Source organism: Ranitomeya variabilis, chromosome 6, assembly GCF_051348905.1.
Source record: "Ranitomeya variabilis isolate aRanVar5 chromosome 6, aRanVar5.hap1, whole genome shotgun sequence".
In the NCBI taxonomy this organism is placed as follows: domain Eukaryota; kingdom Metazoa; phylum Chordata; class Amphibia; order Anura; family Dendrobatidae; genus Ranitomeya; species Ranitomeya variabilis.
Genome location: NC_135237.1, coordinates 495,032,757 through 495,055,974, shown reverse-complemented (window position 1 = coordinate 495,055,974; position 23,218 = coordinate 495,032,757). Strand labels below are relative to the sequence as shown.

At 44.0% G+C, this 23,218-nt stretch overlaps 2 protein-coding genes across 6 annotated transcripts in view; one reads left to right on the top strand and one right to left on the bottom strand.

Moving 5' to 3' along the window:
- Positions 1-23,218, bottom strand: part of LRRCC1 (leucine rich repeat and coiled-coil centrosomal protein 1) — a 111,236-nt gene that overhangs the window by 65,034 nt on the left and 22,984 nt on the right. For 3 of the 5 annotated variants that reach the window (XM_077270750.1, XM_077270749.1, XM_077270751.1), the window contains exons 6-11: positions 22,922-23,094; positions 4,621-4,839; positions 4,330-4,535; positions 3,079-3,277; positions 2,856-3,004; positions 359-412 (exon numbers count right to left, since the gene is read on the bottom strand). In XM_077270750.1, the coding sequence (XP_077126865.1) occupies positions 359-412; positions 2,856-3,004; positions 3,079-3,277; positions 4,330-4,535; positions 4,621-4,839; positions 22,922-23,094 (1,000 nt within the window). The remainder of the gene's footprint in view (positions 1-358; positions 413-2,855; positions 3,005-3,078; positions 3,278-4,329; positions 4,536-4,620; positions 4,840-22,921; positions 23,095-23,218) is intronic. The other 2 variants (XM_077270752.1, XM_077270753.1) reach the window with 1 other exon arrangement.
- On the top strand, positions 13,335-17,088 carry LOC143782844 (uncharacterized). The gene is made up of 5 exons (XM_077270754.1): positions 13,335-13,666; positions 13,747-13,821; positions 14,142-14,337; positions 14,491-14,653; positions 15,410-17,088. Exons 1-5 carry the CDS (start codon positions 13,472-13,474, stop codon positions 16,422-16,424), a joined length of 1,644 nt encoding a protein of 547 aa, XP_077126869.1. The 5' UTR covers positions 13,335-13,471; the 3' UTR covers positions 16,425-17,088.

The window sequence follows — 23,218 nt, the reverse complement described above, 5'->3', positions numbered from 1 at the left end:
TTATTAGGCAAGTTGTATTTTAGAGGATTATTTTTATTATTGATCAACAACTATGTTCTCACTCAACCCAAAAGACTCAAATATCAAAGCTTAATATTTGTGGAAGTTGGAATGTGGTTTTTTAGATTTGGCTGTCTTAGGAGGATCTCTTTTCTGACCCTTTTTGCCAAAGGAAAGTAAGTTGCCTAATAATTAAGCACACCTTATATAGGGTGTTGATGTCATTAGACAACACCCCTCCTCATTACAAAGATGCACATCACCTGATTTACTTAATTAGTAGTTTGCTCTCAAGCCTGAACAGCTTGGAGTAGGACAACATGTATAAAAAGTATCATGTGATCAAAATACAACGTGCCTAATAATTCTGCACACAGTGTATATCCCCAAGGCTATGTGTCTGAATCTGCACCTAAGAAGAAGAACTTAAAGTGATTTTTCTTATTTTATTAATACGGCGCCGTTTTGCTTGAAAACAACATGTTAGTAATGCACATTGTATCAGTAACACACTGGGGCCAGTTTAATAGTATGCCTATGCAGCATCAATAGTAAAAAAAAAATCTAATGTTAAAAATAATAAAAAAACAAAAAACCTGCTATTCTCACCTTCCGTTGTCCGCCGATGCGCGCGCGGCTGCCGCCAGCTTCCGTTCCCAGAGATGCATTGCGAAATTACCCAGAAGACTTAGCAGTCTCGCGAGACCGCTAAGTCATCTGGGTAATTTTGCAATGCATCTCTGGGAACAGAAGCTGGCGGCAGTGGCTCGCGCATCGGGACACCTTCGCTGGATGACGGAGGGTGAGTATATAACTATTTTTTTTTTTTTTTTTTTTAACAGGGATATGGTGCTCACACTGCTATATACTACATGGGCTGTGACACCACCACCACCGCAGACACCAGTACATCCGCTGCCATAGCCCCGAACGGGACTCCTGCACCCATCCAGGGACCTTTGCCCTCCACTCTGCTCCTACATTCTAAAGTAAGGTTTGAAAAAGACCCTGCGGGTCGAAACGTTACCTACCTTGAAACACTGCGGTGATACTTTATTTTGGTGTTTGTAATAAAGAAAACCACGTTTTTTCAGCCAAATCATCTTTCTTTGAGTGCGACTGTTGTTGTATAACCATAATCCCCTCCAGTCAGCGCTCACACAGGGTTAATGGTAGTGTTAACGGACCGCGTTATGCCGCGGTTTAATGCACTCAGTTAACGCAGCTATTAACCCTGTTTGACCAACTTTTTACTATTGATGCTGCGTATGCAGCATCAATAGTAAAAAGATCTAATGTTACAAATAATACAAATAAAAAAAAAAGGTTATTCTCACCTTGCGACGTTGCGCGCTGTCCTCGGCAGTGCAAGCGGCAGCTTCCGGTGCCAAGGATGCTGTGCGAGATGGACGTGTCGTGACGTCACGGTCATGTGACCGCGACGTCATCACAGGTCCTGCGCTCATACCAACCCTGGGACAAAAAGCTGCCGCGTGCACCGCACACAGGCGCCAGGACTTCAAGGGGCCTTCGGAAGGTGAGTATATATTTATTTTTTATTTTAAGTCTTTTTTAGCCACGCATATAGTGCCCACATTGCTATATACTACATGGGCTGTGCTACATACTGCGTGGGCTCCGTTATATACTACATCTCTGTGCTATATACTATGTAGCTGGGCAATATACAACGTGACTATCCAATATACTACGTAGCTGTGCAATATACTATGTGGCTGTGTCGGGTCTGTTATATACTACGTAGCTGTGCTATATACTACGTGGCTGTGTTATATACTACATGGCTGTGCAATATACTACATAGCTATGCAATATACTACGTGCCTCTACAATATACCACATGGCTATGTTATATACTACGTGGCTCTGCTATATACTATGTGGCTGACCATATACTACGTGCCTGTGCAATACACTACGTGGCTATGTTATATACTACGTGGCTGTGTTACATACTACGTAGTTCTGTTACATACTACGTAGCTATGTTATATACTATGTTGGTTGTGTTATATACTACATCACTGTGCAATATAGTACGTAGCCTGTGCTATATACTACCTACATATTCTAGAATGCTGTAGATCAGCCCCTGATGCTGGTGGGCTTAGCTCATCTTCGATTTTGGGGGTGACAGGTTCCCTTTAAGTAAAAACTAGTGCAGACGAATAATGGGGCAAATGCTCACAGAAACAAAGTCACTGCTTTTAGCTTTAACTCAGCCGTGGATATTGGCAAGGTGACATCTGATTAGTTGCTGCAGGAAATCGGCTCCATATTTTATCTTTTTTACTTGAGTTCTGTAGTCCTTATAAGTGGAGATGGACAGACCCCTGGATGTTCGGATCTGGCCGAATAAAAAAAAGTTTGAGTACCAGAACAGTACCTGAATACCATTCACTTGAATGGGGAGCACGAACATCCAGCGTTTCGGCTCATCTTCGATTTTAGGGGTGACAGGTTCCCTTTAAGTGGCCCTTACTCTTATTTTACCAAGACTAGGGCACACATATTTTTGGCACCAAACAGCCACATTGAAAAGTACATACTTCTACTTAAAAAAAAAAAAAACCCAAACACCTCACAGTTAGAATAGACGCATTTTAGCAAAACTCTTAAAAGGGGAGATGTCAAAAAGAGATCCATCCTCTATAGTGGGAGCAATGCTGCTTCCACAGTAATACAAGACTAAGGACGATGACTTTCATGTGATTTTGCAATTAAAATTTACATTCAAAAACTTTCGACTCCTAAAAATGTTCTGTGAATTATTGGGCATGAACTACACGAACCAAAATGCCTCTACTACCCAGAGGACATTGATGTTTACCCACCGATCAGTAGTGTACATGGCCATGCTGTTAATGTCTTTCTCTTCCTTTGCCTGGCTTTGTAAACCTTTGATATTTTCCGTTAACTTCATCACAAGTTGTTCAGCCTTCCACCTTCGCTCTCGCTCCAGATCCAATTCCTGAACGAGCGCCTGCAGAATAATAGGAAATATGAGTGGATTTATAATTGTTAATTGCAGATGAAATATACAGGACAGTCTCTTACCCTGTAGGTGGATTCCTCTACTGCTTGGGTACCGGATCCTGCGCCATCTCTTATACATAGTGAAGATCTAGACAATCCTGACAGCTTAACATTCACACGTTCTGCGCTGGGCACTCTTTCTGAAGAAACGCTGCTTGGGCTTTCAGCTTTCCTAAGAGAGGAAGGACTTTTTTCCTTCCTTGTGTTTTGCCTTGGTCCACTACAAAACAGTGAAATACCATTATGTAGCCTAAATATAATATTATATATATATATATATATATAATTACACAATGGCTCGGTAGTTAGTATTTCTGCCTGAAGTTCGTATGCTCTCCAAGTGTCAGGTACTCTGCTTTCTTCTACCCCCCCCCCCCCCGAAAAAAAAAACCAAAACATATTGAAGTGTAGTTGCACTTTTAAAGTCATTTTTCAGAATTAGTTGTCGTGTATGTACATGAGGAATAACACTTTCTGGTTAGTAGACAACTTGTATTCTATTTCTTTTTTTTTACCAGTTTTCCCCTTGTAGGCTCTAATCAACTTTTGCCCTCCCCTCTGCTATAGACAGCAGGTATAATTTAATCCTTCAGTGACGTCAGATCAGCAGTAGACAGAATTCAGCTGTTTATAGAGTGCTGATCAGTGCAGGAAAGAAGAAGTGACTGATAAGTGCAGAAAGAGGCATTTTTGAGAACTAGGATACAGTATGTCATTAAAGGGAATCTGTCAGCAGGTTTGTGCTATGTAATCTGGGAGCAGCATAATATAGGGTGAGAAACCCTATTTCCAGTGATGTGTCACTTACTGGACTGCTTAGTGTAATTTTGATAGGATGCCTGTTTAATCTGAATACTGAGCGGTGTATAACCCCGCCCACACCACTGATTGGCAGCTTCCTGTGTACAGTACAGTGTATAATGTCAGTAAGGGGCCAATCAGAGGAGGGGTGAGGTCACACAGATTAGCCTGATTGGTCTGCACTTGAGACCTAGTCAAGCAGTCATAATCTCTGGATGATAAAACACTGATTGAATTGAAACTACAACACACAGTCTAATAAGTGACACATCCCTGTAATCAGGTCTCTTGTTCTACGCGGCTCTGAGACTAAGTAGCAAAAAACTGGTGACAGATTCCCTTTAATTGCTCCATTTCCTAAATAAGGGTTCATATTCTTATGCTTTGTACAGTACACCAGAATATATCCAGGCCTCACAGGTTACAACATAGCAGAACTATCAGAAACACTAATAATCCTACTAGTATTACCTGCTTACAGATTTGGTCTTGTTCTTTTGCAGACTGTGGCACTTAGGAACATGGCTGGTGTTTCTAGAGCTGGGGATTTTGCTCCTTTTTGTTACAGAACTTTTCACGTTCTCTTTACTGCTTTCACAGTCGCTCTCTGTTGTGAGGTCAGTGTCTCTCTTAGGTTTCAAGATTTTTTCTTCCCTCTCAGTTTTGGAATTAGAAGTCTGTAATAAATATATATGAAAAGCCGTAAAATATGAACAGAAGAGATATCGGTGTTGTGCAGCATACTAAATCCTGCTATCACACCTTCTTCAGAAGCTCGGATATCTGATCTTCTAACTTCTTAATCCTCATTTCTCGCAGCATGTTGTTGGCATCTGGATTTTTCATAAATTCTTGCTCGGAGGACGAAGTCATATCCGTATAGCTACTTTTATATCCTGAGCCAGAGGTAACAGGTCGCTTTCGGTACTGAGATAAAACCTTATCAATTTGGGGTGTTACAACTGGAACATTTGTAGAATTCTAATAATACAAATGAAAATATTATTAACAATAAAGTTAACTGTTTGTGGACCATCCAACAACCTAAAATTTCAGGCCAATCTTGCATACAACTCTGCAATGACTTGTGCAGCTGCAAAATCAGGAGCCGGTTATCAGATACAGCGAGACTCCCCATGGTGGACGCAGAGGTGGCTTATTACCATGTCTGCCTCCTTGTACACAGAGTTCTGAACAAGCCCTGCGTATACAGTATGTTCTCTCCAGCAGATATCTTTTCATGTTCTTTGCCCACAACAGTCAAATGATCAAATGCAATGATGACGTCTCAGAGTCCGGTGATTTTTTAATAGAATGGGAAGCATTTTGATCAGTTAAAAATTGCAGGCTTCAATTCTGAATTCAATGTCATTTTATAAAAAAAACAAAACACTGTACCGTGTTAGAAAAACAAAACGCGAACATGATTCTATTTTAATTAAATTCCTTTAAAGACATAGGACGTAAACTTACGTCAAATGTTGTGTCCCTGACTTTGATGCAGGCTCAGACGCCGAGCCTGCATCTTTCCCTCCACATGACAGCTGATTTAATCAGTCATTATGTGCCTTTAACAGTTGTGGGTGGATCTTGTCATGTGATCGCAGGGCGCCGATGGGTTTTCATGGACAGCCGGAGATCTACAGAAAGTGCCTGTCATTACCGTACTCCTGTGAACGTCAGCTCGTAGCTGCCGTTCAGAATCGTGATTTCTGCTATAAACAGCAGTGCTGGAGCACTACTATGTATAAGCAAAGGCGACCGGACGATATAAAACATTCAAATCACCCCCCTTTTGCCACACTGAAATAAAACAATAAAAAAAATACACATATTTGGTATTGCTGTGTTCAGAAATATCCGATCTATCAAAACATAAAATAAATCAATTCATTCGGCAAACAGCGTAACAAGAAAAAAAAATCTAAATTCTAGAATTACTATTTTTTGCTGCCGCAAGAGAGCAATAACAGGCGATCAAAACATCATAACTACACCAAAATTGTATCAATAAAAACGTCAGCCCACTGCGCAAAAAATAAGCCCTAATCCAATCCCAAACTCGGAAAAATGGAAACGCTATGGGTCTATGCATGTTTGGTATCTGCGGACTCGTAATGACATGGAGAATCATATTACCAGGTCAGTTTTGTCATATACTGAACATGGTAAATAAAAATCCCCAAAAATAATTGTGGAATAGCTTTTTTTTTTTTGCAATTTCTCCACACTTGGAAGCTTTTTCCTGTTTTCCAGTACACTATATGGTAAAATCAATGGTGTCGTTCAAAAGTACACCTCGTTCTGCAAAAAAACAAAGCCTCATACTGGTATATCGACAAAAATATATAAAAGTTATGGCTCTTGGAAGAAAGGAAGGAGAAAAGAAAACAACGGAAAATGCCCATGGTGAGGAGTTAAAGACCAGACACTCTTTACTGATTTTGCACATGTGATGGTTTATGAACAAATCAACAGAAAAATACTCAAGCTACTTACCGGTAGCGGTGTTTTTCAGGAGCCCATGACAGCACTAACGAGAGAGGGGATCCGCCCTTCAGGGACAGGAAACCTACAGAGATAAAAGGGCGGCACCTCTCTCCCGCATCAGTTGGATTACAGAGCATGAGAGGACCTCCTTGGTTAGTAGCACATAAATAATTTACACATTTCACCCTGTGACTAAACTTAAAAAATGTATATCAATAAGTGGTGATCAGCCATGCCAGCATAAAGGGAGGGAATATAGGAGTGCTGTCATGGGCTCCTGAAAAACACCGCTACCGGTAAGTAGCTTGAGTATTTATTCAGTCGCCATGACAGCACTAACGAGAGAATTACAGAGAAAAGAGTTTTAGGGAGGGACTACTGCTTCTAGCACCTTCTACCAAACGTGAGATCGTTGGAGCCACCCAGATCTAGTCTATAATGCTTAAAGAAAGTAGATGGAGATGACCATGTGGCTGCCTTACATATATCCTCCATCGACAAATCAGACCTTTCTGCCCAGGTCGCCATGGCTCGAGTAGAATGAGCTCTTATGCCTTCCGGAACTTCTAGGCCACCTGCTTAATAAGCCAAAGAAATCGCTTCCCTAATCCATCTACCTAAGGTGTTTTTGGACACCCTAAACCCTTTCCTGACTCCCTGAAAGGATATGAATAAAGAATTATCTTTTTTCCAGGGGTCTGTCAAAGATATATACCTCAGTAGACATCTTTTGACATCTAACGAATGGAGTTTGAGTTCTTTTTGATTTTTAGGATTAGGACAAAAAGTGGGGAGATTTATTTCCTGAAGTCTGTGGAACTTTGACGCCACCTTTGGAAGATAAAGGGGATCAGTTCTTAATACTACCCTATCTTCTCTAAACTGAATGTATGGAGGCTGTCTAGAGAGAGCCTGTAAGTCACTAACCCTCCTCGCAGATGTGAGAGCGACCAAAAGAGCTGTTTTCAAGGACAGGACTTTTATAGGAGCAGATTCTAAAGGCTCAAAGGGGGCTTCCGTCAAAGCTGTAAGTACCAAGTTTAAGTCCCACGGGGCTAGTTTTTTCTTAACCATGGGTCTCGATCTAGCCGCTGCTTTGATAAATCTAGCAATCCAATAATTGTTAGCTAAATTACAATTGTATAAAGCCCCTAAAGCTGACACATGGACTCTAAGGGTACTTGTAGTTAGCCCCATCTCTAGACCTCTCTGCAGGAACTCCAGAATCTTAGTAATACTGACTTTTTGACCCATCTCTGATCCTGAAACAGTCAAGAACTTTCTCCAGACTCTAACAAATATTTGTCGTGGAAACCTTCCTGCTTTTTAACAAAATATTAATCAGTCCTTGTGAAAATACCCTTTTCTTTAGTAATGACCCTTCAAATTCCACACTGTCAGATGTAAATTGAAAAATATTTAGAATTGAGAGTCCTCAGTGGTTGATACCTTTTAATGGCTAACTGAAAAGATGGTAACAAATTGCAAGCTTTCGAGACTACATACGTCTCTTCATCAGGCAAAGACTAAAACAAATTCTGAAGAATCACATATTTATGCACAACATAGTATAGAGAAAAAAAAAGGGGAAAAAACCATGGATAAGCCAGGTGACATGAAGCAGAATTACCATGGGTGATAAACAGTTACGTCCATAAATATTGGGCCAATTCTTAGATAAGGATTGTTTTACTGTCCTGTGATTAGGGTCTCTGTTGTGATGACCCCACATGGTCTGATGGGCAAGTTCCTTAATTGATGTAAAAAGACATAAATCCATGTGACACATTCATTGTACACTCGTGGGTGGAGAATTGGACCCTGGGAGAGAAGGTCTGGGAGTTCTGGGAGAATCCAAGGCTGAAAAATGGACATTTTCCTCAGCCACGGAAACCACGGCCTCCTGGGCCAGAACGGCGCTATTAGGATTACTCGAGCTCTGTCCTCCCAAACCTTCCTTAGAACAATCGGGATCAAGTTCAATGGGGGAAAGGCATAGGCCATATTGAAGTGCCAGGGAATTAGGAGGGCATCCACCGCGTACGGATTGTCTCTGGGGTTTAGGGAGCAAAACCGGTGACACTTTTTGTTCTCTTTGCTGGCGAAGAGGTCTATATCTGGGCACCCCCAAAGAAGTGTTATCTTGTCTAAGACGGTCTGATTGAGTCTCCTTGCCCGAGTTTCCTGTGACTTACATAATCGGCCATGATGTTGTGTTTTCCCTTTATATGAAGAGATGTGAGTGACAGTAGATGGGTTTCGGCTATCTGCAAGATACGCCCCGCCACTTCCATTAACCCCTTCATGACCGTGGGATTTTTTGTTTTTCCATTTTCGTTTTTCACTCCCCTCCTTCCCAGAGCCATAACTTTTTTATTTTTCCATCAATTTGGCCATGTGAGGGCTTATTTTTTGTGGGACGAGTTGTACTTTTGAATGACACCATTGGTTTTACCATGGCGTGTACTAGAAAACGGGAAAAAAATTCCAAGTGCGGTGAAATTGCAAAAAAAGTGCAATCCCACACTTGTTTTTTGTTTGTTTTTTTTTTTGCTAGGTTCACTAAATGATAAAACTGACCTGCCATTATGATTCTCCAGGTCAGTACGAGTTCATAGACACCTCACATGTCTAGGTTATGTTTTACCTAAGTGGTGAAAAAAAAAATCCGAACTTTGCAAAAAAAAAAATAAATAAAATTGCGCCATTTTCCGATACCCGTAGCGTCTCAATTTTTCGTGATCTGGGGTCGGGTGAGGGCTTATTTTTTGCGTGCCGAGCTGGCGTTTTTAATAATAGCATTTCGGTGCAGATACGTTCTTTTGATCGCCCGTTATTGCATTTTAATGCAATGTCGCGGCGACCAAAAAAACGTAATTCTGGCGTTTCGATTTTTTTTCTCGTTACGCCGTTTTGCGATCAGGTTAATGCTTTTTTTTTATTGATAGATCGGGCGATCCTGAACGCGGCGATACCAAATATGTGTAGATTTGATATTTTTTTTATTGATTTATTTTGATTGGGGCGAAAGGGGGGTGATTTAAACTTTTATATTTTTTTTATTTTTTTCACATTTTTTTTTACTTTTTTTTTTAACTTTTGCCATGCTTCTATAGCCTCCATAGGAGGCTAGAAGCAGGCACAGCCCGATCGGCTCTGCTACATAACAGCGATCATCAGATCGCTGCTATATAGCAGAATTGCAGGTGTGCTGTGAGCGCCGACCACAGGGGGGCGCTCACAGCCGCCGGCGATCAGTAACCATAGAGGTCTCAAGGACCTCTATGGTTACCTTCCTGACTCATCGCCGACCCCCGATCATGTGACGGGGGTCGGCGATGCGCTCATTTCCGGCTGCCCGGCCGGATGCGGTAGTTAAATGCCGCTGTCTGCGTTTGACAGCGGCATTTAACTAGTTAATAGCGGCGGGTGATCGCGATTTCACCCGCCGCTATTGCGCGCACATGTCAGCTGTAAAAAACAGCTGACATGTCGCGACTTTGATGTGCGCTCACCGCCGGAGCGCACATCAAAGCAGGGGACCCGACATCGGACGGTATAGTACGTCCGATGTCGGGAAGGGGTTAAAGATCTGGATCGGGTTCCCCCCTGATGGTTAATATAAGCTACAGTTACCGGAATGTCTGAGAATAGCCTGACGTGATGGCCCTGTAAGGACATAAGGAAATGACTCAGAGCTCGTTCTACTGCCAACAACTCTTTAAGGTTAGAGGACAAACTTTGTTCAGAATGTGACCAAACTCCCTGGATCCACATATCACCCATATGTGCTACCCATCCCGTGGGGATAGCATCTGTGGTGACCACACAAGATATATGGTTTATCCAGGGAACCCCCGTCCGTAAGTTCTGTGTGTGTAACCACCAACGCAAGGATTGAATAGAGGCATCAGACAAGGAAAAGGTACTATCCAGGTGGCCCTCTAACAGTCGAGTATTGCACAATACATCCCACTGTAGGACTCTGGTGTGGTACTGGGCCCAAAGAACCGCCGGGATACACGACGTGAGTGAGCCTAACAGTGCCATCGCTCCTCGTAATGTTACCGATGGATTATTAACAACCCTGAATATTTGCCGTTGATTTTTTTCTACCTTTGTATCCAGTAGATGGCATTCCTGCAACCTTGAGTCCAATATGAGACCCAGGAATTCTTGAACCCATAGAGGCTGTAAACGTGATTTTTTAAAGTTAATAATCCAACCCAACCTTTGTAAGGCTGCAATTACTTTTGCTAGTTGGGCCGAGCAGTGTGATTCTGAGTTCCCTATTATCAATAGGTCATCCAGATATGGAACCACTAGAATATCCTGTTCATGAAGATGTGCCATGACCTCCACCATTATCTTTGTGAACACACGAGGCACAACTGCAACACCAAAGGGGAGTGCCCTGTATTGGAAGTGTTTAACCGTCTCGCCTAGTAAGACTGCTACCCTTAAATACCGCTGGTGGTCTGCGTGTATAGGGAAATGATAATATGCGTCTTTAAGATCTAAGACGACCATAAAACATTTGTCAAACAATAGCTTTATTGCTGTTTTGACAGACTCCATTTTAAATGATTGGACCCATAAGAATTTATTCAGGCCCTTAAGGTTGATGATGGTGCGAAAGGAATTGTCTGGCTTTTTAATCAAGAAGAGGGCGGAATAAAATCCCTTACCCCTTTGCGCTTCAGGAACCTCCACCAATACGCCCTTTTGGTGAAGTTCCTGGACCTCAGACTCTAATGCCAGTTGTTCTGCAGATGAAGAACGTACAGGTGTTACCAGAAATTTATCATTAGGAATGTTCTGAAATTCAAACTTTAGCCCTGATTTAATAATGTTCAGGACCCATGGGCTACTGGAAATATTAAGCCAAGCCGGACAGAAGGCTAAAAGCCTGCCTCCCACCCGGAGGCCGAATTAGAAAGTGCCGCCGATCTGGCCGCCAATTTCACCGAATCTGCTGATGCATCAGCAAGATAAGCTGCAGCCCCCTGAATCATAGGGAGGGAGGATAAGATTTCATTTCTCGGGGTCTTTTTTTTTAAGCTGATCTTCCAAGCTGTCCAGCCACACCATCATAGAGCGTGCTGTACAGGTGGCTGCAATTGACGGTCTGAGAGCCCCTGCTGATGTTTCCCACGCTCCCTTAAGAAACACATCGTCTCCTCTGTCTAGCGGGTCCTTTATAGTTCCCAAATCCTCAAACGGCAGTGAGGATTTCTTGGAAGCCTTAGCCACGGCTGCATCAAGTTTTGGGGCTTTATCCAATGTCGCAGATGCTGTCTCCTCAAACGGATACTTTCTCTTAAATAATGGAGGAAGAGAACCTTTCCTTTCAGGCTTTTTCCACTCTCGTGTAATGAGGGAGCTTACTTTGTCTACTACAGGAAAGCATCTACGAGATTCACGGTCTAGTCATTTAAACATGACCTCCTGCATAGATTTCTCTGACGGGGTTTCTTCAATTCCTATAGTGTTATTCACTGCCTTGACGAGGAGGTCTATTCAGTCAAAGGAAAAGCATGAATGACCGTACTCAGTCTCTAAGATGATGATGTATGAGAAACCTCTGACTTCAGCTCCCCTGAATCACTGTCCTCAAATGAACTTGGGGACCTAGGTTCTCTTTCTCTAGATCCTCTAATTTGAGATAGGGATTTTGCTGAACCCCTGATCTCTTGCCTGACCATCTGCCTAAGGCTACGTTCACATTTGCGGTGTGCGCCGCAGCGTCGCCGCCGCAACGCACCGCATGCGTCGTGCGGCCCTATCTTTAACATTGGGGCCGCATGGCGCCGCATGTACATGCGTTGTCATGCGTTGTGGTGCGTCGTACGCCGCATGCGGCGTTAGGGCGCACCTGCCAGGGCGCGGCAAACGCAACATGTTGCATTTTTTGGGCGGCGCAGACTTTTTAAAAAACGCATGCGTCGTGTTTGCGTCGTGTTTGCGTCGTCGATGCGCCTTTTTTCCCATTGACTTGCATTGACAACGCAGACGACGCAAGTACTTGCGTCGTGATGCGTTGTACGACGCATGCGTTTTTCTTACAAAAATGCAAAACATTGTCTAGACTTTGTCTAGACACTTAAAAAAAGCACTATATATATAAAAAAAGGGGTGGGGGTTTGCCATTGTCTTTCACCAGGCTATCCACACAAGACACTGAGAGGAGCAACCTGCTTTCCAAACCTGTAAGTATATATTTCTCTTTGCATAATTTTTTTTCTGTGTTTTATTTTTTTTTTTGATTTAATTTGTGCAATGTTTGCTCTGTGATATTGTACGGTTATGGCACTGTAGGTTGTTATTGAATAATAACATTTTTTTTAATGTGTTTCTGATATATGCTGGCGTTTCTTGTGTGCGGCCTTGCTGGGTTTGGATTGGTTTTGGATTTATATTTTGGTTGTTCTTGTGTCATGCGGATGTTCAATGCCTTTTTTTTGTAAGATTTTTTATTGTAAAATTTGTGGTGCATGTCTTTTTCTGGCTTCTATTGTTGGGGTAACCGTATGGCGTTTTCTAGGCTCATGTCTTGCTGGGTTTTATTATGCTGTTGGCATTTTTTTTTCTTTCCTTGAGTGTCTTTTCTTGCTGGTGGGGGGCTACATTTATGATGTTTCATTTGTATTGTATTGTTCCGTGCTGCTATATGCCATTCGTTTTCTGTATGGCTTCCATATATATATCTCCTGTCTTGAATGTTTCCATAGCCAAGTGTGTAGTATTTATTTTTTTTTTTTTTTTAGTTTGGGCCCTTTTTTAAAAATTTCTTGTGTTCTCTTTTCTATTTGACTATGGTTTTTCTTTTGGTTGCTGTATATTGTCCTGTAATGTTTATTGCTTATTATCTATAATGGTATTTATCGCCTTTTTCAGATGTATTTCTGTGGTAGATGTCACCAGATGGTGTTGTTTTGGATCATGTCTTGTTGCTATTGTAAAGTATGGCGTGCAGTTTGCTATTTCATTGTGCCTTTTTTTTTCCTCTTTATTTTTTTTTTTTTTTTTTTTTTTTTTAATTTGGACATAGGTGTCTATTTTTGCTTAATTTTGTTTGGGTCTATTCTTGTATTGTTTCTTCTATTGTCTTCTCTTGTAATGTATGGCGTTGTGGTGTCGCTTTTTGAGTTTGCATTGTCCTATCAGTCAACAGTCAATTGTGGTTGTTTTAATGTTTTATTGTATGTGGCATTGCTTTGAATGTGATTTTTTGCTCATTTTTTCATTGCAGAGCAAACTTGCAAGAATGACGAGTGAGTCAGAGTCTGAACATAGGCAATCGGCGAGGGGGAGTGCGGTGAGTAATTATGTCCAGTTGCTTACTATTCGCTGCCATTTGTAGCATTGTCACTAATTTTTGGATACATTTTTTTACAGGCTTCTTCAAGTGAGGGGGAAGGCACACAGCGGGAGCAGGGAGATCGGTGCCAAGATGGGTCGTCAGGCCGGCAAGTGAGTATTTGTTTTTTTTTTTTTATCTTTTTTTTTTTTGTGGCATCCTGCTGGGAGGAACATTAGGAGCAACCTGGTTTCACTAGGGCTGTTTACTAAGCTTAATTACATATAGCTTTTCAGGGCAGCAAGTATTTGGGGGAAGGTAACATACAGTTGAACTCCCTGCACAAAAACATTCAAAAATACAGGTTTAGAAACCATCAATATACATACATAAAATGGCAAAGGATAGGGCAAAGGTACAAATCATGCCAGGTGCTGATGATGGTTGTTTATATTTGCCTATTTGTAACCTTTTTGTTTTCTATTTTTTCTAGGTTTCACAACGGGACCACAGGGAGAGTATCGATGTGGAGCTCCTGATCTCCAGCATCCAGGAGCGTGGCCCGTTGTGGGACAGCCGTGACCCCCGGCACATGGACCAGGTGGTTTCTAGGCGTTTGTGGGCAGAGGTGGCAAAGTCGCTGTGGGATGGCTTTGACAGTGCCTCCGCCAAGGACAAAGGCACCTTTAGTGAGTATTGCTGATACGCTGCTATGACCCATCTTGCCAGGATAAACACAACCGTGTGTGATGCTATCAACGCCTAAACTTTGCATCACACACGGTTGTTTTATCATTTTAAAATGCTACATATGTAACCTTTTTTTTTCTTTGCATTCACAGTGACAAAGTTGAGGACCAGATGGCGATCCATGAAGGACCGTTTCAATAAGGGGCTGCGTGCTGAGGAGGAGCAATCGAGGAGTGGTGCTGCTGCGGCCAAGTCGGTTCCATATAAATACAACCGACAATTACAGTTCCTAAGACCAATCCTTGGCCGCCGACAGTAAGTATTTTGTCCACATACCATATTGCACATTGGACATTGCCCAGACACATATATTGCACAGCCACATAGTACATTGCCCAGCCACGTACATTGTGCATCCACACACATAGTATGTTTGCAGGCCACTATATCGCAGCCACATAGTACACGTTCTAGCCACGTATCCACATAGTACATTTCCCAGGCACATAGTGTCTTGGCCATCAATGTAGTCAGCGTAGCATATTGGCCATCCACGGTATTTTTTTTAGGTTAAGCGAGAGTCCTTGTAGTCCATGACAGGTTACGTTCTGAGTCAGTGTAGTTCTGATCGCAGGAATAATGATGACGTCTCGATCACAAGATCCTAACGTCATGGACATTCCTGCGATCAGATCAGCAAAGTTTTTTTTTGTTTTTTTTTTTAAATTTTTTTTTTATAGACCTTAAATTTTCTATTATTTTTGAGACATAGACGGCATCTTGAAATTATTATTTCACACCAAAATTTTATCAAAATATGACAGGGGTATGCATTGCCTTTGGCAGAGGGAATGTACAGTCATTTTCTGCCGTCGGTATGTCCATGATTGTTATCGTGAGCCCTAATGGTCAGCTGGCGATAACAATCAGCAATTTATTATAGGCCACACAGAGTGAGAGACAGGGGATTGTAATGTTTTGTTGTGTCATGTAATGAACATTTTTTTACAGGAGTTGGCGTATGTGATAGTTTATTAATTGAAGACTAATTTTTACATTATCTTTTCACAGGACACACAGCAGCACCCTCCAGCGAGCTCCCCCCTGTGAAGCGGAACTTCATGGATCGCCATCTGAGCCGTCACAGCCATCCCACAGCGACAGCAGGCCTGCACCACCATCATCTGGAGAACCGGCTGCCGGTACGTCAGGTTTTCCCCTGCCCGAGGCCTCTGGCGCACCTTCGTTCGGGAATTCCCGACAGCGCCAGCGGGCCTCGGACAGGTCAGTCATGCCTGAATTTTTGCACTTGGGCACGGTGTTCCAGAACGGTTTCAAGGCGTTGAGAGATGAAATGTCCAGTATGGGACGGCGCCTTGAAATCCTGGAAGCCGAGCTCACAAATCCGGCAAAACATTTTTTAAGCACAATTGCTAAGGGCATGGTGGAAAACCTTACGCCGGAACTCCAGATTTCGGTGATGCAGGACTGCCACAATTCTTACGTGAGGGCTCTGCAGCAGTCTCGGGTCGCGCAGTCAGCGACACTGCCCGTAGTGCCGTCGCTGGCTAGCGTGACTCCGACTACTGCTGCAGAGTCACTCCAGCCACCCCACCCTGGTCCAAGTGCCGGGCGACGCCACCACAGCCACCATACCAGTGTGCGGCCCACTCCTGCTCCTGCCAGGCCCTCATCCTCCCGTAGGAGTGCTTCTGGGGGAGATGCCGCCGAAGGCAGGGAAAAAAAAAAAAGAAAACATAAGAGGAGGCACACAGACACACACCCAGAGGCACAGGTTCTGGCTGCTCCAGGACACACACCATCTCGTCGTGGCTCTAGCCACAGCAGGAGCAGCCAGGGCCAACCAAGCCAAAAAAGAAGGCGGCTTGTGTTGCCTCCTCCCTCCTCCACTGACGAGGCGGTCTCCCCAGTGTACCCTGCGGGGGGTTTGGACCTGCCCTCAAGCCTCCTTCAGTATGGCGGCTCCTCCTCCTCTACCACTCCCACTCTCAGGTCCAGAACTCGAAGCTACCGGTCACCGCTGGTAGCGGATGTTGATCCCCCCTCGGATGTTGATACCCCCTAATTTGCTTTTCCCTTTTTTTCTGTTTCCCCCCAATAAAAATTTATTTTTTTGTATACAATATTTGGTCTTCTTTTCAAGTACAATGCTCGGTAATTCACTCCGTGCGCCGTTTATTTGTGCTTCAAACGCCTCATATATGCAATGTCAGACAGTATTTTTGGATTTTTTAATTTGACCGTTTCTTTGGGTGTCGTTCATTGCTGTATGAGGTGTTTCCAAACACTAAAGTGTATGAGTTGTTTTCAAAGAAAAAGGGTATGTGTCCACGCTCAGGATTGCATCCGAATTTGGTCCGGATTTTAATTCAATATTTGTAGCCAAAACCAGGCGTGGGTAATAAATACAGCAGTGGAGCATATGTTTCTATTCTACTTTTCCTAATTGTTCCACTCCTGGTTTTGGCTTACAAATATTGATGAAAAAACCTGAGCAATTCAGGATGCAATCCTGAACGTGGACACATACTGTAAAGGTACCTTCACACTTAACAATGCTGCAGCAAAACAGACAACGATGCAATTCACTGCAGCATCGCTATTTGGGAGCTGGAGAGCTGTCTGTGTGACCGCTCTCCAGCGACCAACGATGCCGAGGTCCCCGGGTAACCATGTTAAACATCGGGTTGCTAAGCGCAGGGCGCACTTCCGATGTTTACCCTGGTTACCAGTGTAAAATGAAAAAAAAAAAAAAATATTCACAATCGCATCCCCCGGCGTCAGCTTCCCTGCACTGACTGAGTGACGTCCCTCACAGCAACGCTGTGCTGTGCATTCACTTTACGGCCGGCGCTCACTCAGTGCAGGAAGTGGACGCCAGGGGACGCGAAGATGAGTATATTTATTTTTATTTTTTAGTTTACAATTAACACTGGTAACCACGGTAAACATAAGCGCGACCATGCGCTTGGTAACCCGTTGTTTACCCTGGTTACCAGTGTAAAACATCGCTGGTATCGTTGATTTTGCTGTCAAACACAACGATACACGGCGATCTGACAAACAAATAAATATGGTATGGTATAAATTTTGTCTTGGAAGCATGGTAGAAAACGTAAGAAATTTTTTTTATTAAAACACAACATTTTAAAAACAAAGGTTTACAAGTTTTTTAGATAAGGCACATTTACATTGGTGAACTATTTTTAGCATAGTCACACCAGAATACAGTCCAACAGTTTATTACACCATTGAATCTTGCCATGACAGACGGCCAACATCTGACACAAAATAGGCCGCAAAACGGTCCCTCATCTGCGCAATTTCCACGCTTGACCTCAGAGGATGATCATGGAAATTGGGCAATGGGTTGGCTATGGTTTCATCCAGATCAACGTTCAGTCTCTCTTTGGCCAGAATAAAATTGTGGAGAACCACACACGCCTTCACCACCTCATCCACTGTCTCAGTTTTCAGATTAATGGCGGATCCTAATATCCGCCATTTAGAGACAAGGATGCCAAAGGCGCACTCCACAGTCCTTCTGGCCCTGGACAGTCTGTAATTGAACACCCTTTTCGTGTGGTCCAAGCCCCGACTTGAGTAGGGTTTCAATAGGTTGGCAGACATTTGGAATGCCTCATCCCCAACCACAACAAATGGCATCGCAGGGCCTTCGGTGTGGGGAAGAGGTCGTGGCTGGGGGAAATTGAAATTGTTGCCATATAATTTTTGGCCCATATCAGACTCTTTGAATGTGCGCGAGTCATTTGACCGGCCAAAAGCACCAATGTCGACTGCCAGAAAACGGCAGTCCGCACCGGCAATTGCCATCAGCACAGTGGAAAAATATTTTTTGTAGTTATAGAAAAGGGATCCACTTTTCCCTGGCTTGGTAATACGAATGTGCTTGCCATCCACCGCGCCAATACAGTTTGGAAACGAACACACTTCCTCAAATTTCTCGGCGTTGGCCAACCAGATATCGCTTGTAGGGACAGGTAAAAATTCTTCCCGGAGGTTATCCCACAAAGCGCGGCAGGTCTCAGCAATAATTCCCGAGAGAGTGGAGACTCCAATCCGGAACTGAAATTGAAGGGATCGCAAGGTCTCTCCGGTAGCCAGGAAACTGCCAAGAAGATAAAGAAATTACATTAGTACATTGCAATTTATAAGGGTATGTCTCCACTGTCCGGAGACGCGGCGCTATCGTTGCAGCGGCGAAGCCGGTCGGCGATAAGCCCCGCCCCCTTCCTGGGACGCAATGGTGCCGGATGTGTACAGTACACATCCGGGATCATCGCACCCCTCGCCGTAGGGCCCTGTGATATACCTTGCGGGGACGCTGCGTCCCCGCAAGGTGTACGGACATGCTGTGTTCTGAAAAGACGCGCAGCATGTCCGGAGTCACAGGGCCTCCGCGTGCGGGTTTCCACGCATAGTGGAGACGGGATTTCATAAAATCCCCTCCACTATGCTGGAACATCTGGACGCTGCTTGTTTGACGCTGCAGCGTCAAACAAGCTTACTGACCGTAGAAACACAGCCTAAAAGTACATTGACCATACCACCCCCAACAAAAATTAAGAAAAAAAAAAAAAAGGGAAGATGTGAACGTAGCCGAACATATCTCAAGTCATTCAAACAGCTACGTACCGTAGAGTCACCAGCAGCCGCTCCTCTGCGGATATAGCTCTCCGGAGCTGAGTATCCTGCCTGCTGATGGCTCCTTCCACCCGACGCAGAAGATACCGGAAGCTCTCCTGAGACATCCTGGTGTACTCGAAATACTTCTCCAGGTTCTCATTCAGTTCGCCAAACAAGCTATGGTATGCTCCACGGCTCTCCCGGACTTCCAAGATAGGGTGTATCCAAAATCTGCGATGAATCCATCTCCGTTTTTCTCTTTCTCTTTGATGAGCACAGGCGACAGCATAGGCATGAGCCAAGGCTAAATCCATCTCCATATCCATGATAACACTGTCCAAGGGACGCTCCATCATGAATACCAGCAAATGGGAGGAATTAATGTCTGCCATGGTATATATACACAATTACATAAACACCAACCCTCTTCTAGCCATTGGTGGCCCTTATCTATTGTGTAGACACTTTTTTTGGTGGGTGGGATGAAGAATGACTCACTGCACAAAAAACGCATGCGGCGCAAAACGCTGCGTTTTTTGTTGGAAACGCAACTGCGTTTACAAAAAACGCTGCGTTTTGCGCCGCATGCGTTGAACGCATGCGGCGCAAAACGCAGCGTTGTGCATGCGTTGTGTTGCGTTTTTGTCTGCGTTGTGCGTTGCGGCGGCGACGCTGCGGCGCACACCGCAAATGTGAACGTAGCCTTAGGCTGGTAGCGAAATCTGGCGTCTCCTCTGCTATTAACCGTTGAATACACGGTCCACATAATTTCTTTATGTAGTCATCTGGGAGAGGAACCCCACATTCCGCACATTCTTTGTGTTTAGATTCAGAGGACCATTTTTTTTCCCTGATAGACATGGAGAGAGGGAATATAAGGGGAGGCACACATCACTAAGTGAACTTTCTCAGCGATCACTTACCCCTATAGTAACCGAGTGGTACCGTAGATTGCGGGGGGACCCTCCCAGCCGTTGAAACGTCCTTACGGCTTGAAGATTTTCCGGCTTTAGAACTTTGATCAGCTCTATCACCTCCAGGATGACTACTGCCACTAGATCGCCGCTGGGTGCTCACTGTTTGGGGCTTCTCCAAGGATTGATACTGCTGCTAAGACTGCAATGGTTCCTGCTCCTGTGACTCCATTGTAATATGGATAGGAAGCATGTGAAAGCCCATACGGAATCCTTAAATAGCCGGCCCCTTTAGGTACCTCCCCCCGGATGGGGTCAGCAGATTAATCCAAGTGAACTGCCTGGTACATCGCATATGGGAGGCCTCTCCCCCAGAAGCTCGCCCGCATATCGGAACCTCCCCCACAGCTGTGCGGTATGTCGCCCTTAATGGCCTCACCTGACCTCGGAACCGCCAAGAGCCCGCATTCCCCCGCTGTGTGCTGCAGGGCGCCGCCATATTCATCACCGTGGCCCAATCGCGCATGTGCCGCGCGTCACCACTCTTCGCAGGTCACAATCTACCGGACGCCGCCATAATCACTGCCGCGGTCCAATTGCGCATGCGCCGCGCGTCATCAGACCTCGCCGGTCACCCACTACAGCAGAGGTGTCAAACTGCATTCCTCGAGGGCCGCCAACAGGTCATGTTTTCAGGATTTCCTTAGCATTCCACAAGGTGCTGGAATCATTCTGTGCAGGTGATTAAATTATCACCTGTGCAATACAAGGAAATCCTGAAAACATGACCTGTTTGCGGCCCTCGAGGAATGCAGTTTGACACCTCTGCACTACAGGACGCCGCCATAATCACCGCCGCGGCCCGACTGCGCATGCGCCGCACGTCATCAGTCCTCGCCGGTCATCATCTACAGAGCGCCGCCCTAAACACAGCGCACCTGGCGCCAACACTCACCAGGCCCCCGCTATGTCTCGGAACGCCGACCGCGCCACCCCACATGCTACATACCGCCGCCAGCTCCGCCGCAGGACTTCAGAAGACAGGGCCTCCCATACATACATACCTGTACCTGCGGCGATGGGACACTCCAAAGTCAGCACTCCCCCTGAAGGCTGCTTTCCTCTGCTGTTGCCTACCCCCACAGCCCTCTGTGGTGTGGCACCTCCAGCGCACCGGACTCGACCGAGGAAAGGGAACCCCCGCTTCCCGAACCGGCCTGCCGAGCCTGGGTACTGTCTTCTGTCTTCACCTTTCTTCTTAAGGTAAGTCTGTAGGGTCCCCTGTCAGGGACAGGAAACCAACTGATGCGGGAGAGAGGTGCCGCCCTTTTATCTCTGTAGGTTTCCTGTCCCTGAAGGGCGGATCCCCTCTCTCGTTAGTGCTGTCATGGCGACTGAATAAATAACCCATTGTTTAACATCTGTTTTTTTGTGTGTGTTAAATGTAATTTTTTGAAAACTTTGGCAATGTGCATATCAAAAAAATCTTGCAATTTTTACACTGGCCCGCACAGATATTTTAGACTCATACTTCCTATCGTGTTCTGTATTACTTTTCAGCAGCCTCATTACCATCACGGGCAGGATTACAATGACTGGTAACACATGATCCACCAACCACAATAGGTGATATCACAGCTCGCCTTGTACCCCTCCATTGCTTTAATACAAGAAATGGGGTCACCGTCACCCTATTGCTGCTAAAGAAATAATCAAAAAATTGGGCGCACTACCATATAAGAATAGGGCAGGTCATGGGTGCAAGGTCAGTAATAAACAAAATTGCAAAAACCAAAAAGGAAAAGCATTACTGCCAAGGCTCGCACACCAATAATGCTTACATGATAAGTTATAAAAATAACAAGCTGATTTTATTGAACAATTCAAAAACATCACAAACAGTTAAAACATAATTAAAAAAATACACACCATCCAAAATACACAGGACAAAGAGATCAAATAGCAATATATAGTGTGACCCACCCAAAAAGACCCCAACCCCAAACTAATGGCTCATGGGGAGATATACAAGAATACACCAACATCGGGCAGCATATAGTACACCTGATTAACGCATACCATGCAGACTATGCAAAGGCATATAAAAAAACGCTGCCCAGAAAGTCGTGTATAGAGAGAAGGCCAAAGAAGGGGAGGGGATGGGGAGAGAAGGGTTAATTATAACCCATGAATATAAGTACCGAGCTAGATCTCAGAAATATATTAGGAGGAAACCCTCCATAAGAATACGAAGCCTGCTTGTCAGGCGATACGCGTGGGCATCGCCCTATAATACCAGGTTGTATTCTTATGGAGGGTTTCCTCCTTATACATTTCTGAGATCTAGCTCGGTACTTATATTCATGGGTTATAATTAACCCTTCTCTCCCCATCCCCTCCCCTTCTTTGGCCTTCTCTCTATACACGACTTTCTGGGCAGCGTTTTTTATATGCCTTTGCATAGTCTGCATGGTATGCGTTAATCAGGTGTACTATATGCTGCCCGATGTTGGTGTATTCTTGTATATCTCCCCATGATCCATTAGTTTGGGGTTGGGGTCTTTTTGGGTGGGTCACACTATATATTGCTATTTGATCTCTTTGTCCTGTGTATTTTGGATGGTGTGTATTTTTTTAATTATGTTTTAACGGTTTGTGATTATTTGAATTGTTCAATAAAATCAGCTTGTTATTTTTATAACTTATCATGTAGCATTATTGGTGTGCGAGCCTTGGCAGTAATGCTTTTCCTTTTTGGTTTGTCCTATTGCTGCTAAAGGACATTTGAAGTTTGACTTTACAAACTCCGCAGAGGTCAGTGTGAAAATTGAGAATTTTTTTTATTTTTAATACGGATTATGAAAAAAGAAATTCTGTACATATTTCACTATGATGATGTACCTTTGTACGACACATTGCTACAGTGTATCAGGTGAAAGGCAGTTCTCTTCAATTTAAAAAAAGTACACCTCTATGTAATCATAGAGGTCAGAATAGTCACCTTTATGTCCTTCTCTGCAGCGTCACTGTCACATGTAATGAGATATTCCAGGAACTCCAGATTCGGCAGATCTGCTGAATCTATGTCAAATCCAATACCAGATTCGCCCGATCTACTTACACCATCAAGGGCTTTTAACTGTGACACATTTCCAAGAATTAAATCTCTGTATCCTAAGCAGAAAATAATAATAGATCCTTTAATGAAAGCCACAAAAGTAACGAGCAATGAAATGGTTATTTCACTTGTGCTGACCCTGACCTAAGGGTTGTCTGGGCACATATTTTTCATGACCTA

Excerpts from the sequence above, each read along its gene's own strand:
- LOC143782844 (XM_077270754.1), top strand. The coding sequence starts at position 13,472 with ATGGCGTTGTGGTGTCGCTTTTTGAGTTTGCATTGTCCTATCAGTCAA. Across the intron at positions 13,822-14,141 it reads ATGGGTCGTCAGGCCGGCAA|GTTTCACAACGGGACCACAG; the intron begins GTGAGTATTTGT and ends TATTTTTTCTAG. Across the intron at positions 14,654-15,409 it reads CCAATCCTTGGCCGCCGACA|GACACACAGCAGCACCCTCC; the intron begins GTAAGTATTTTG and ends ATCTTTTCACAG.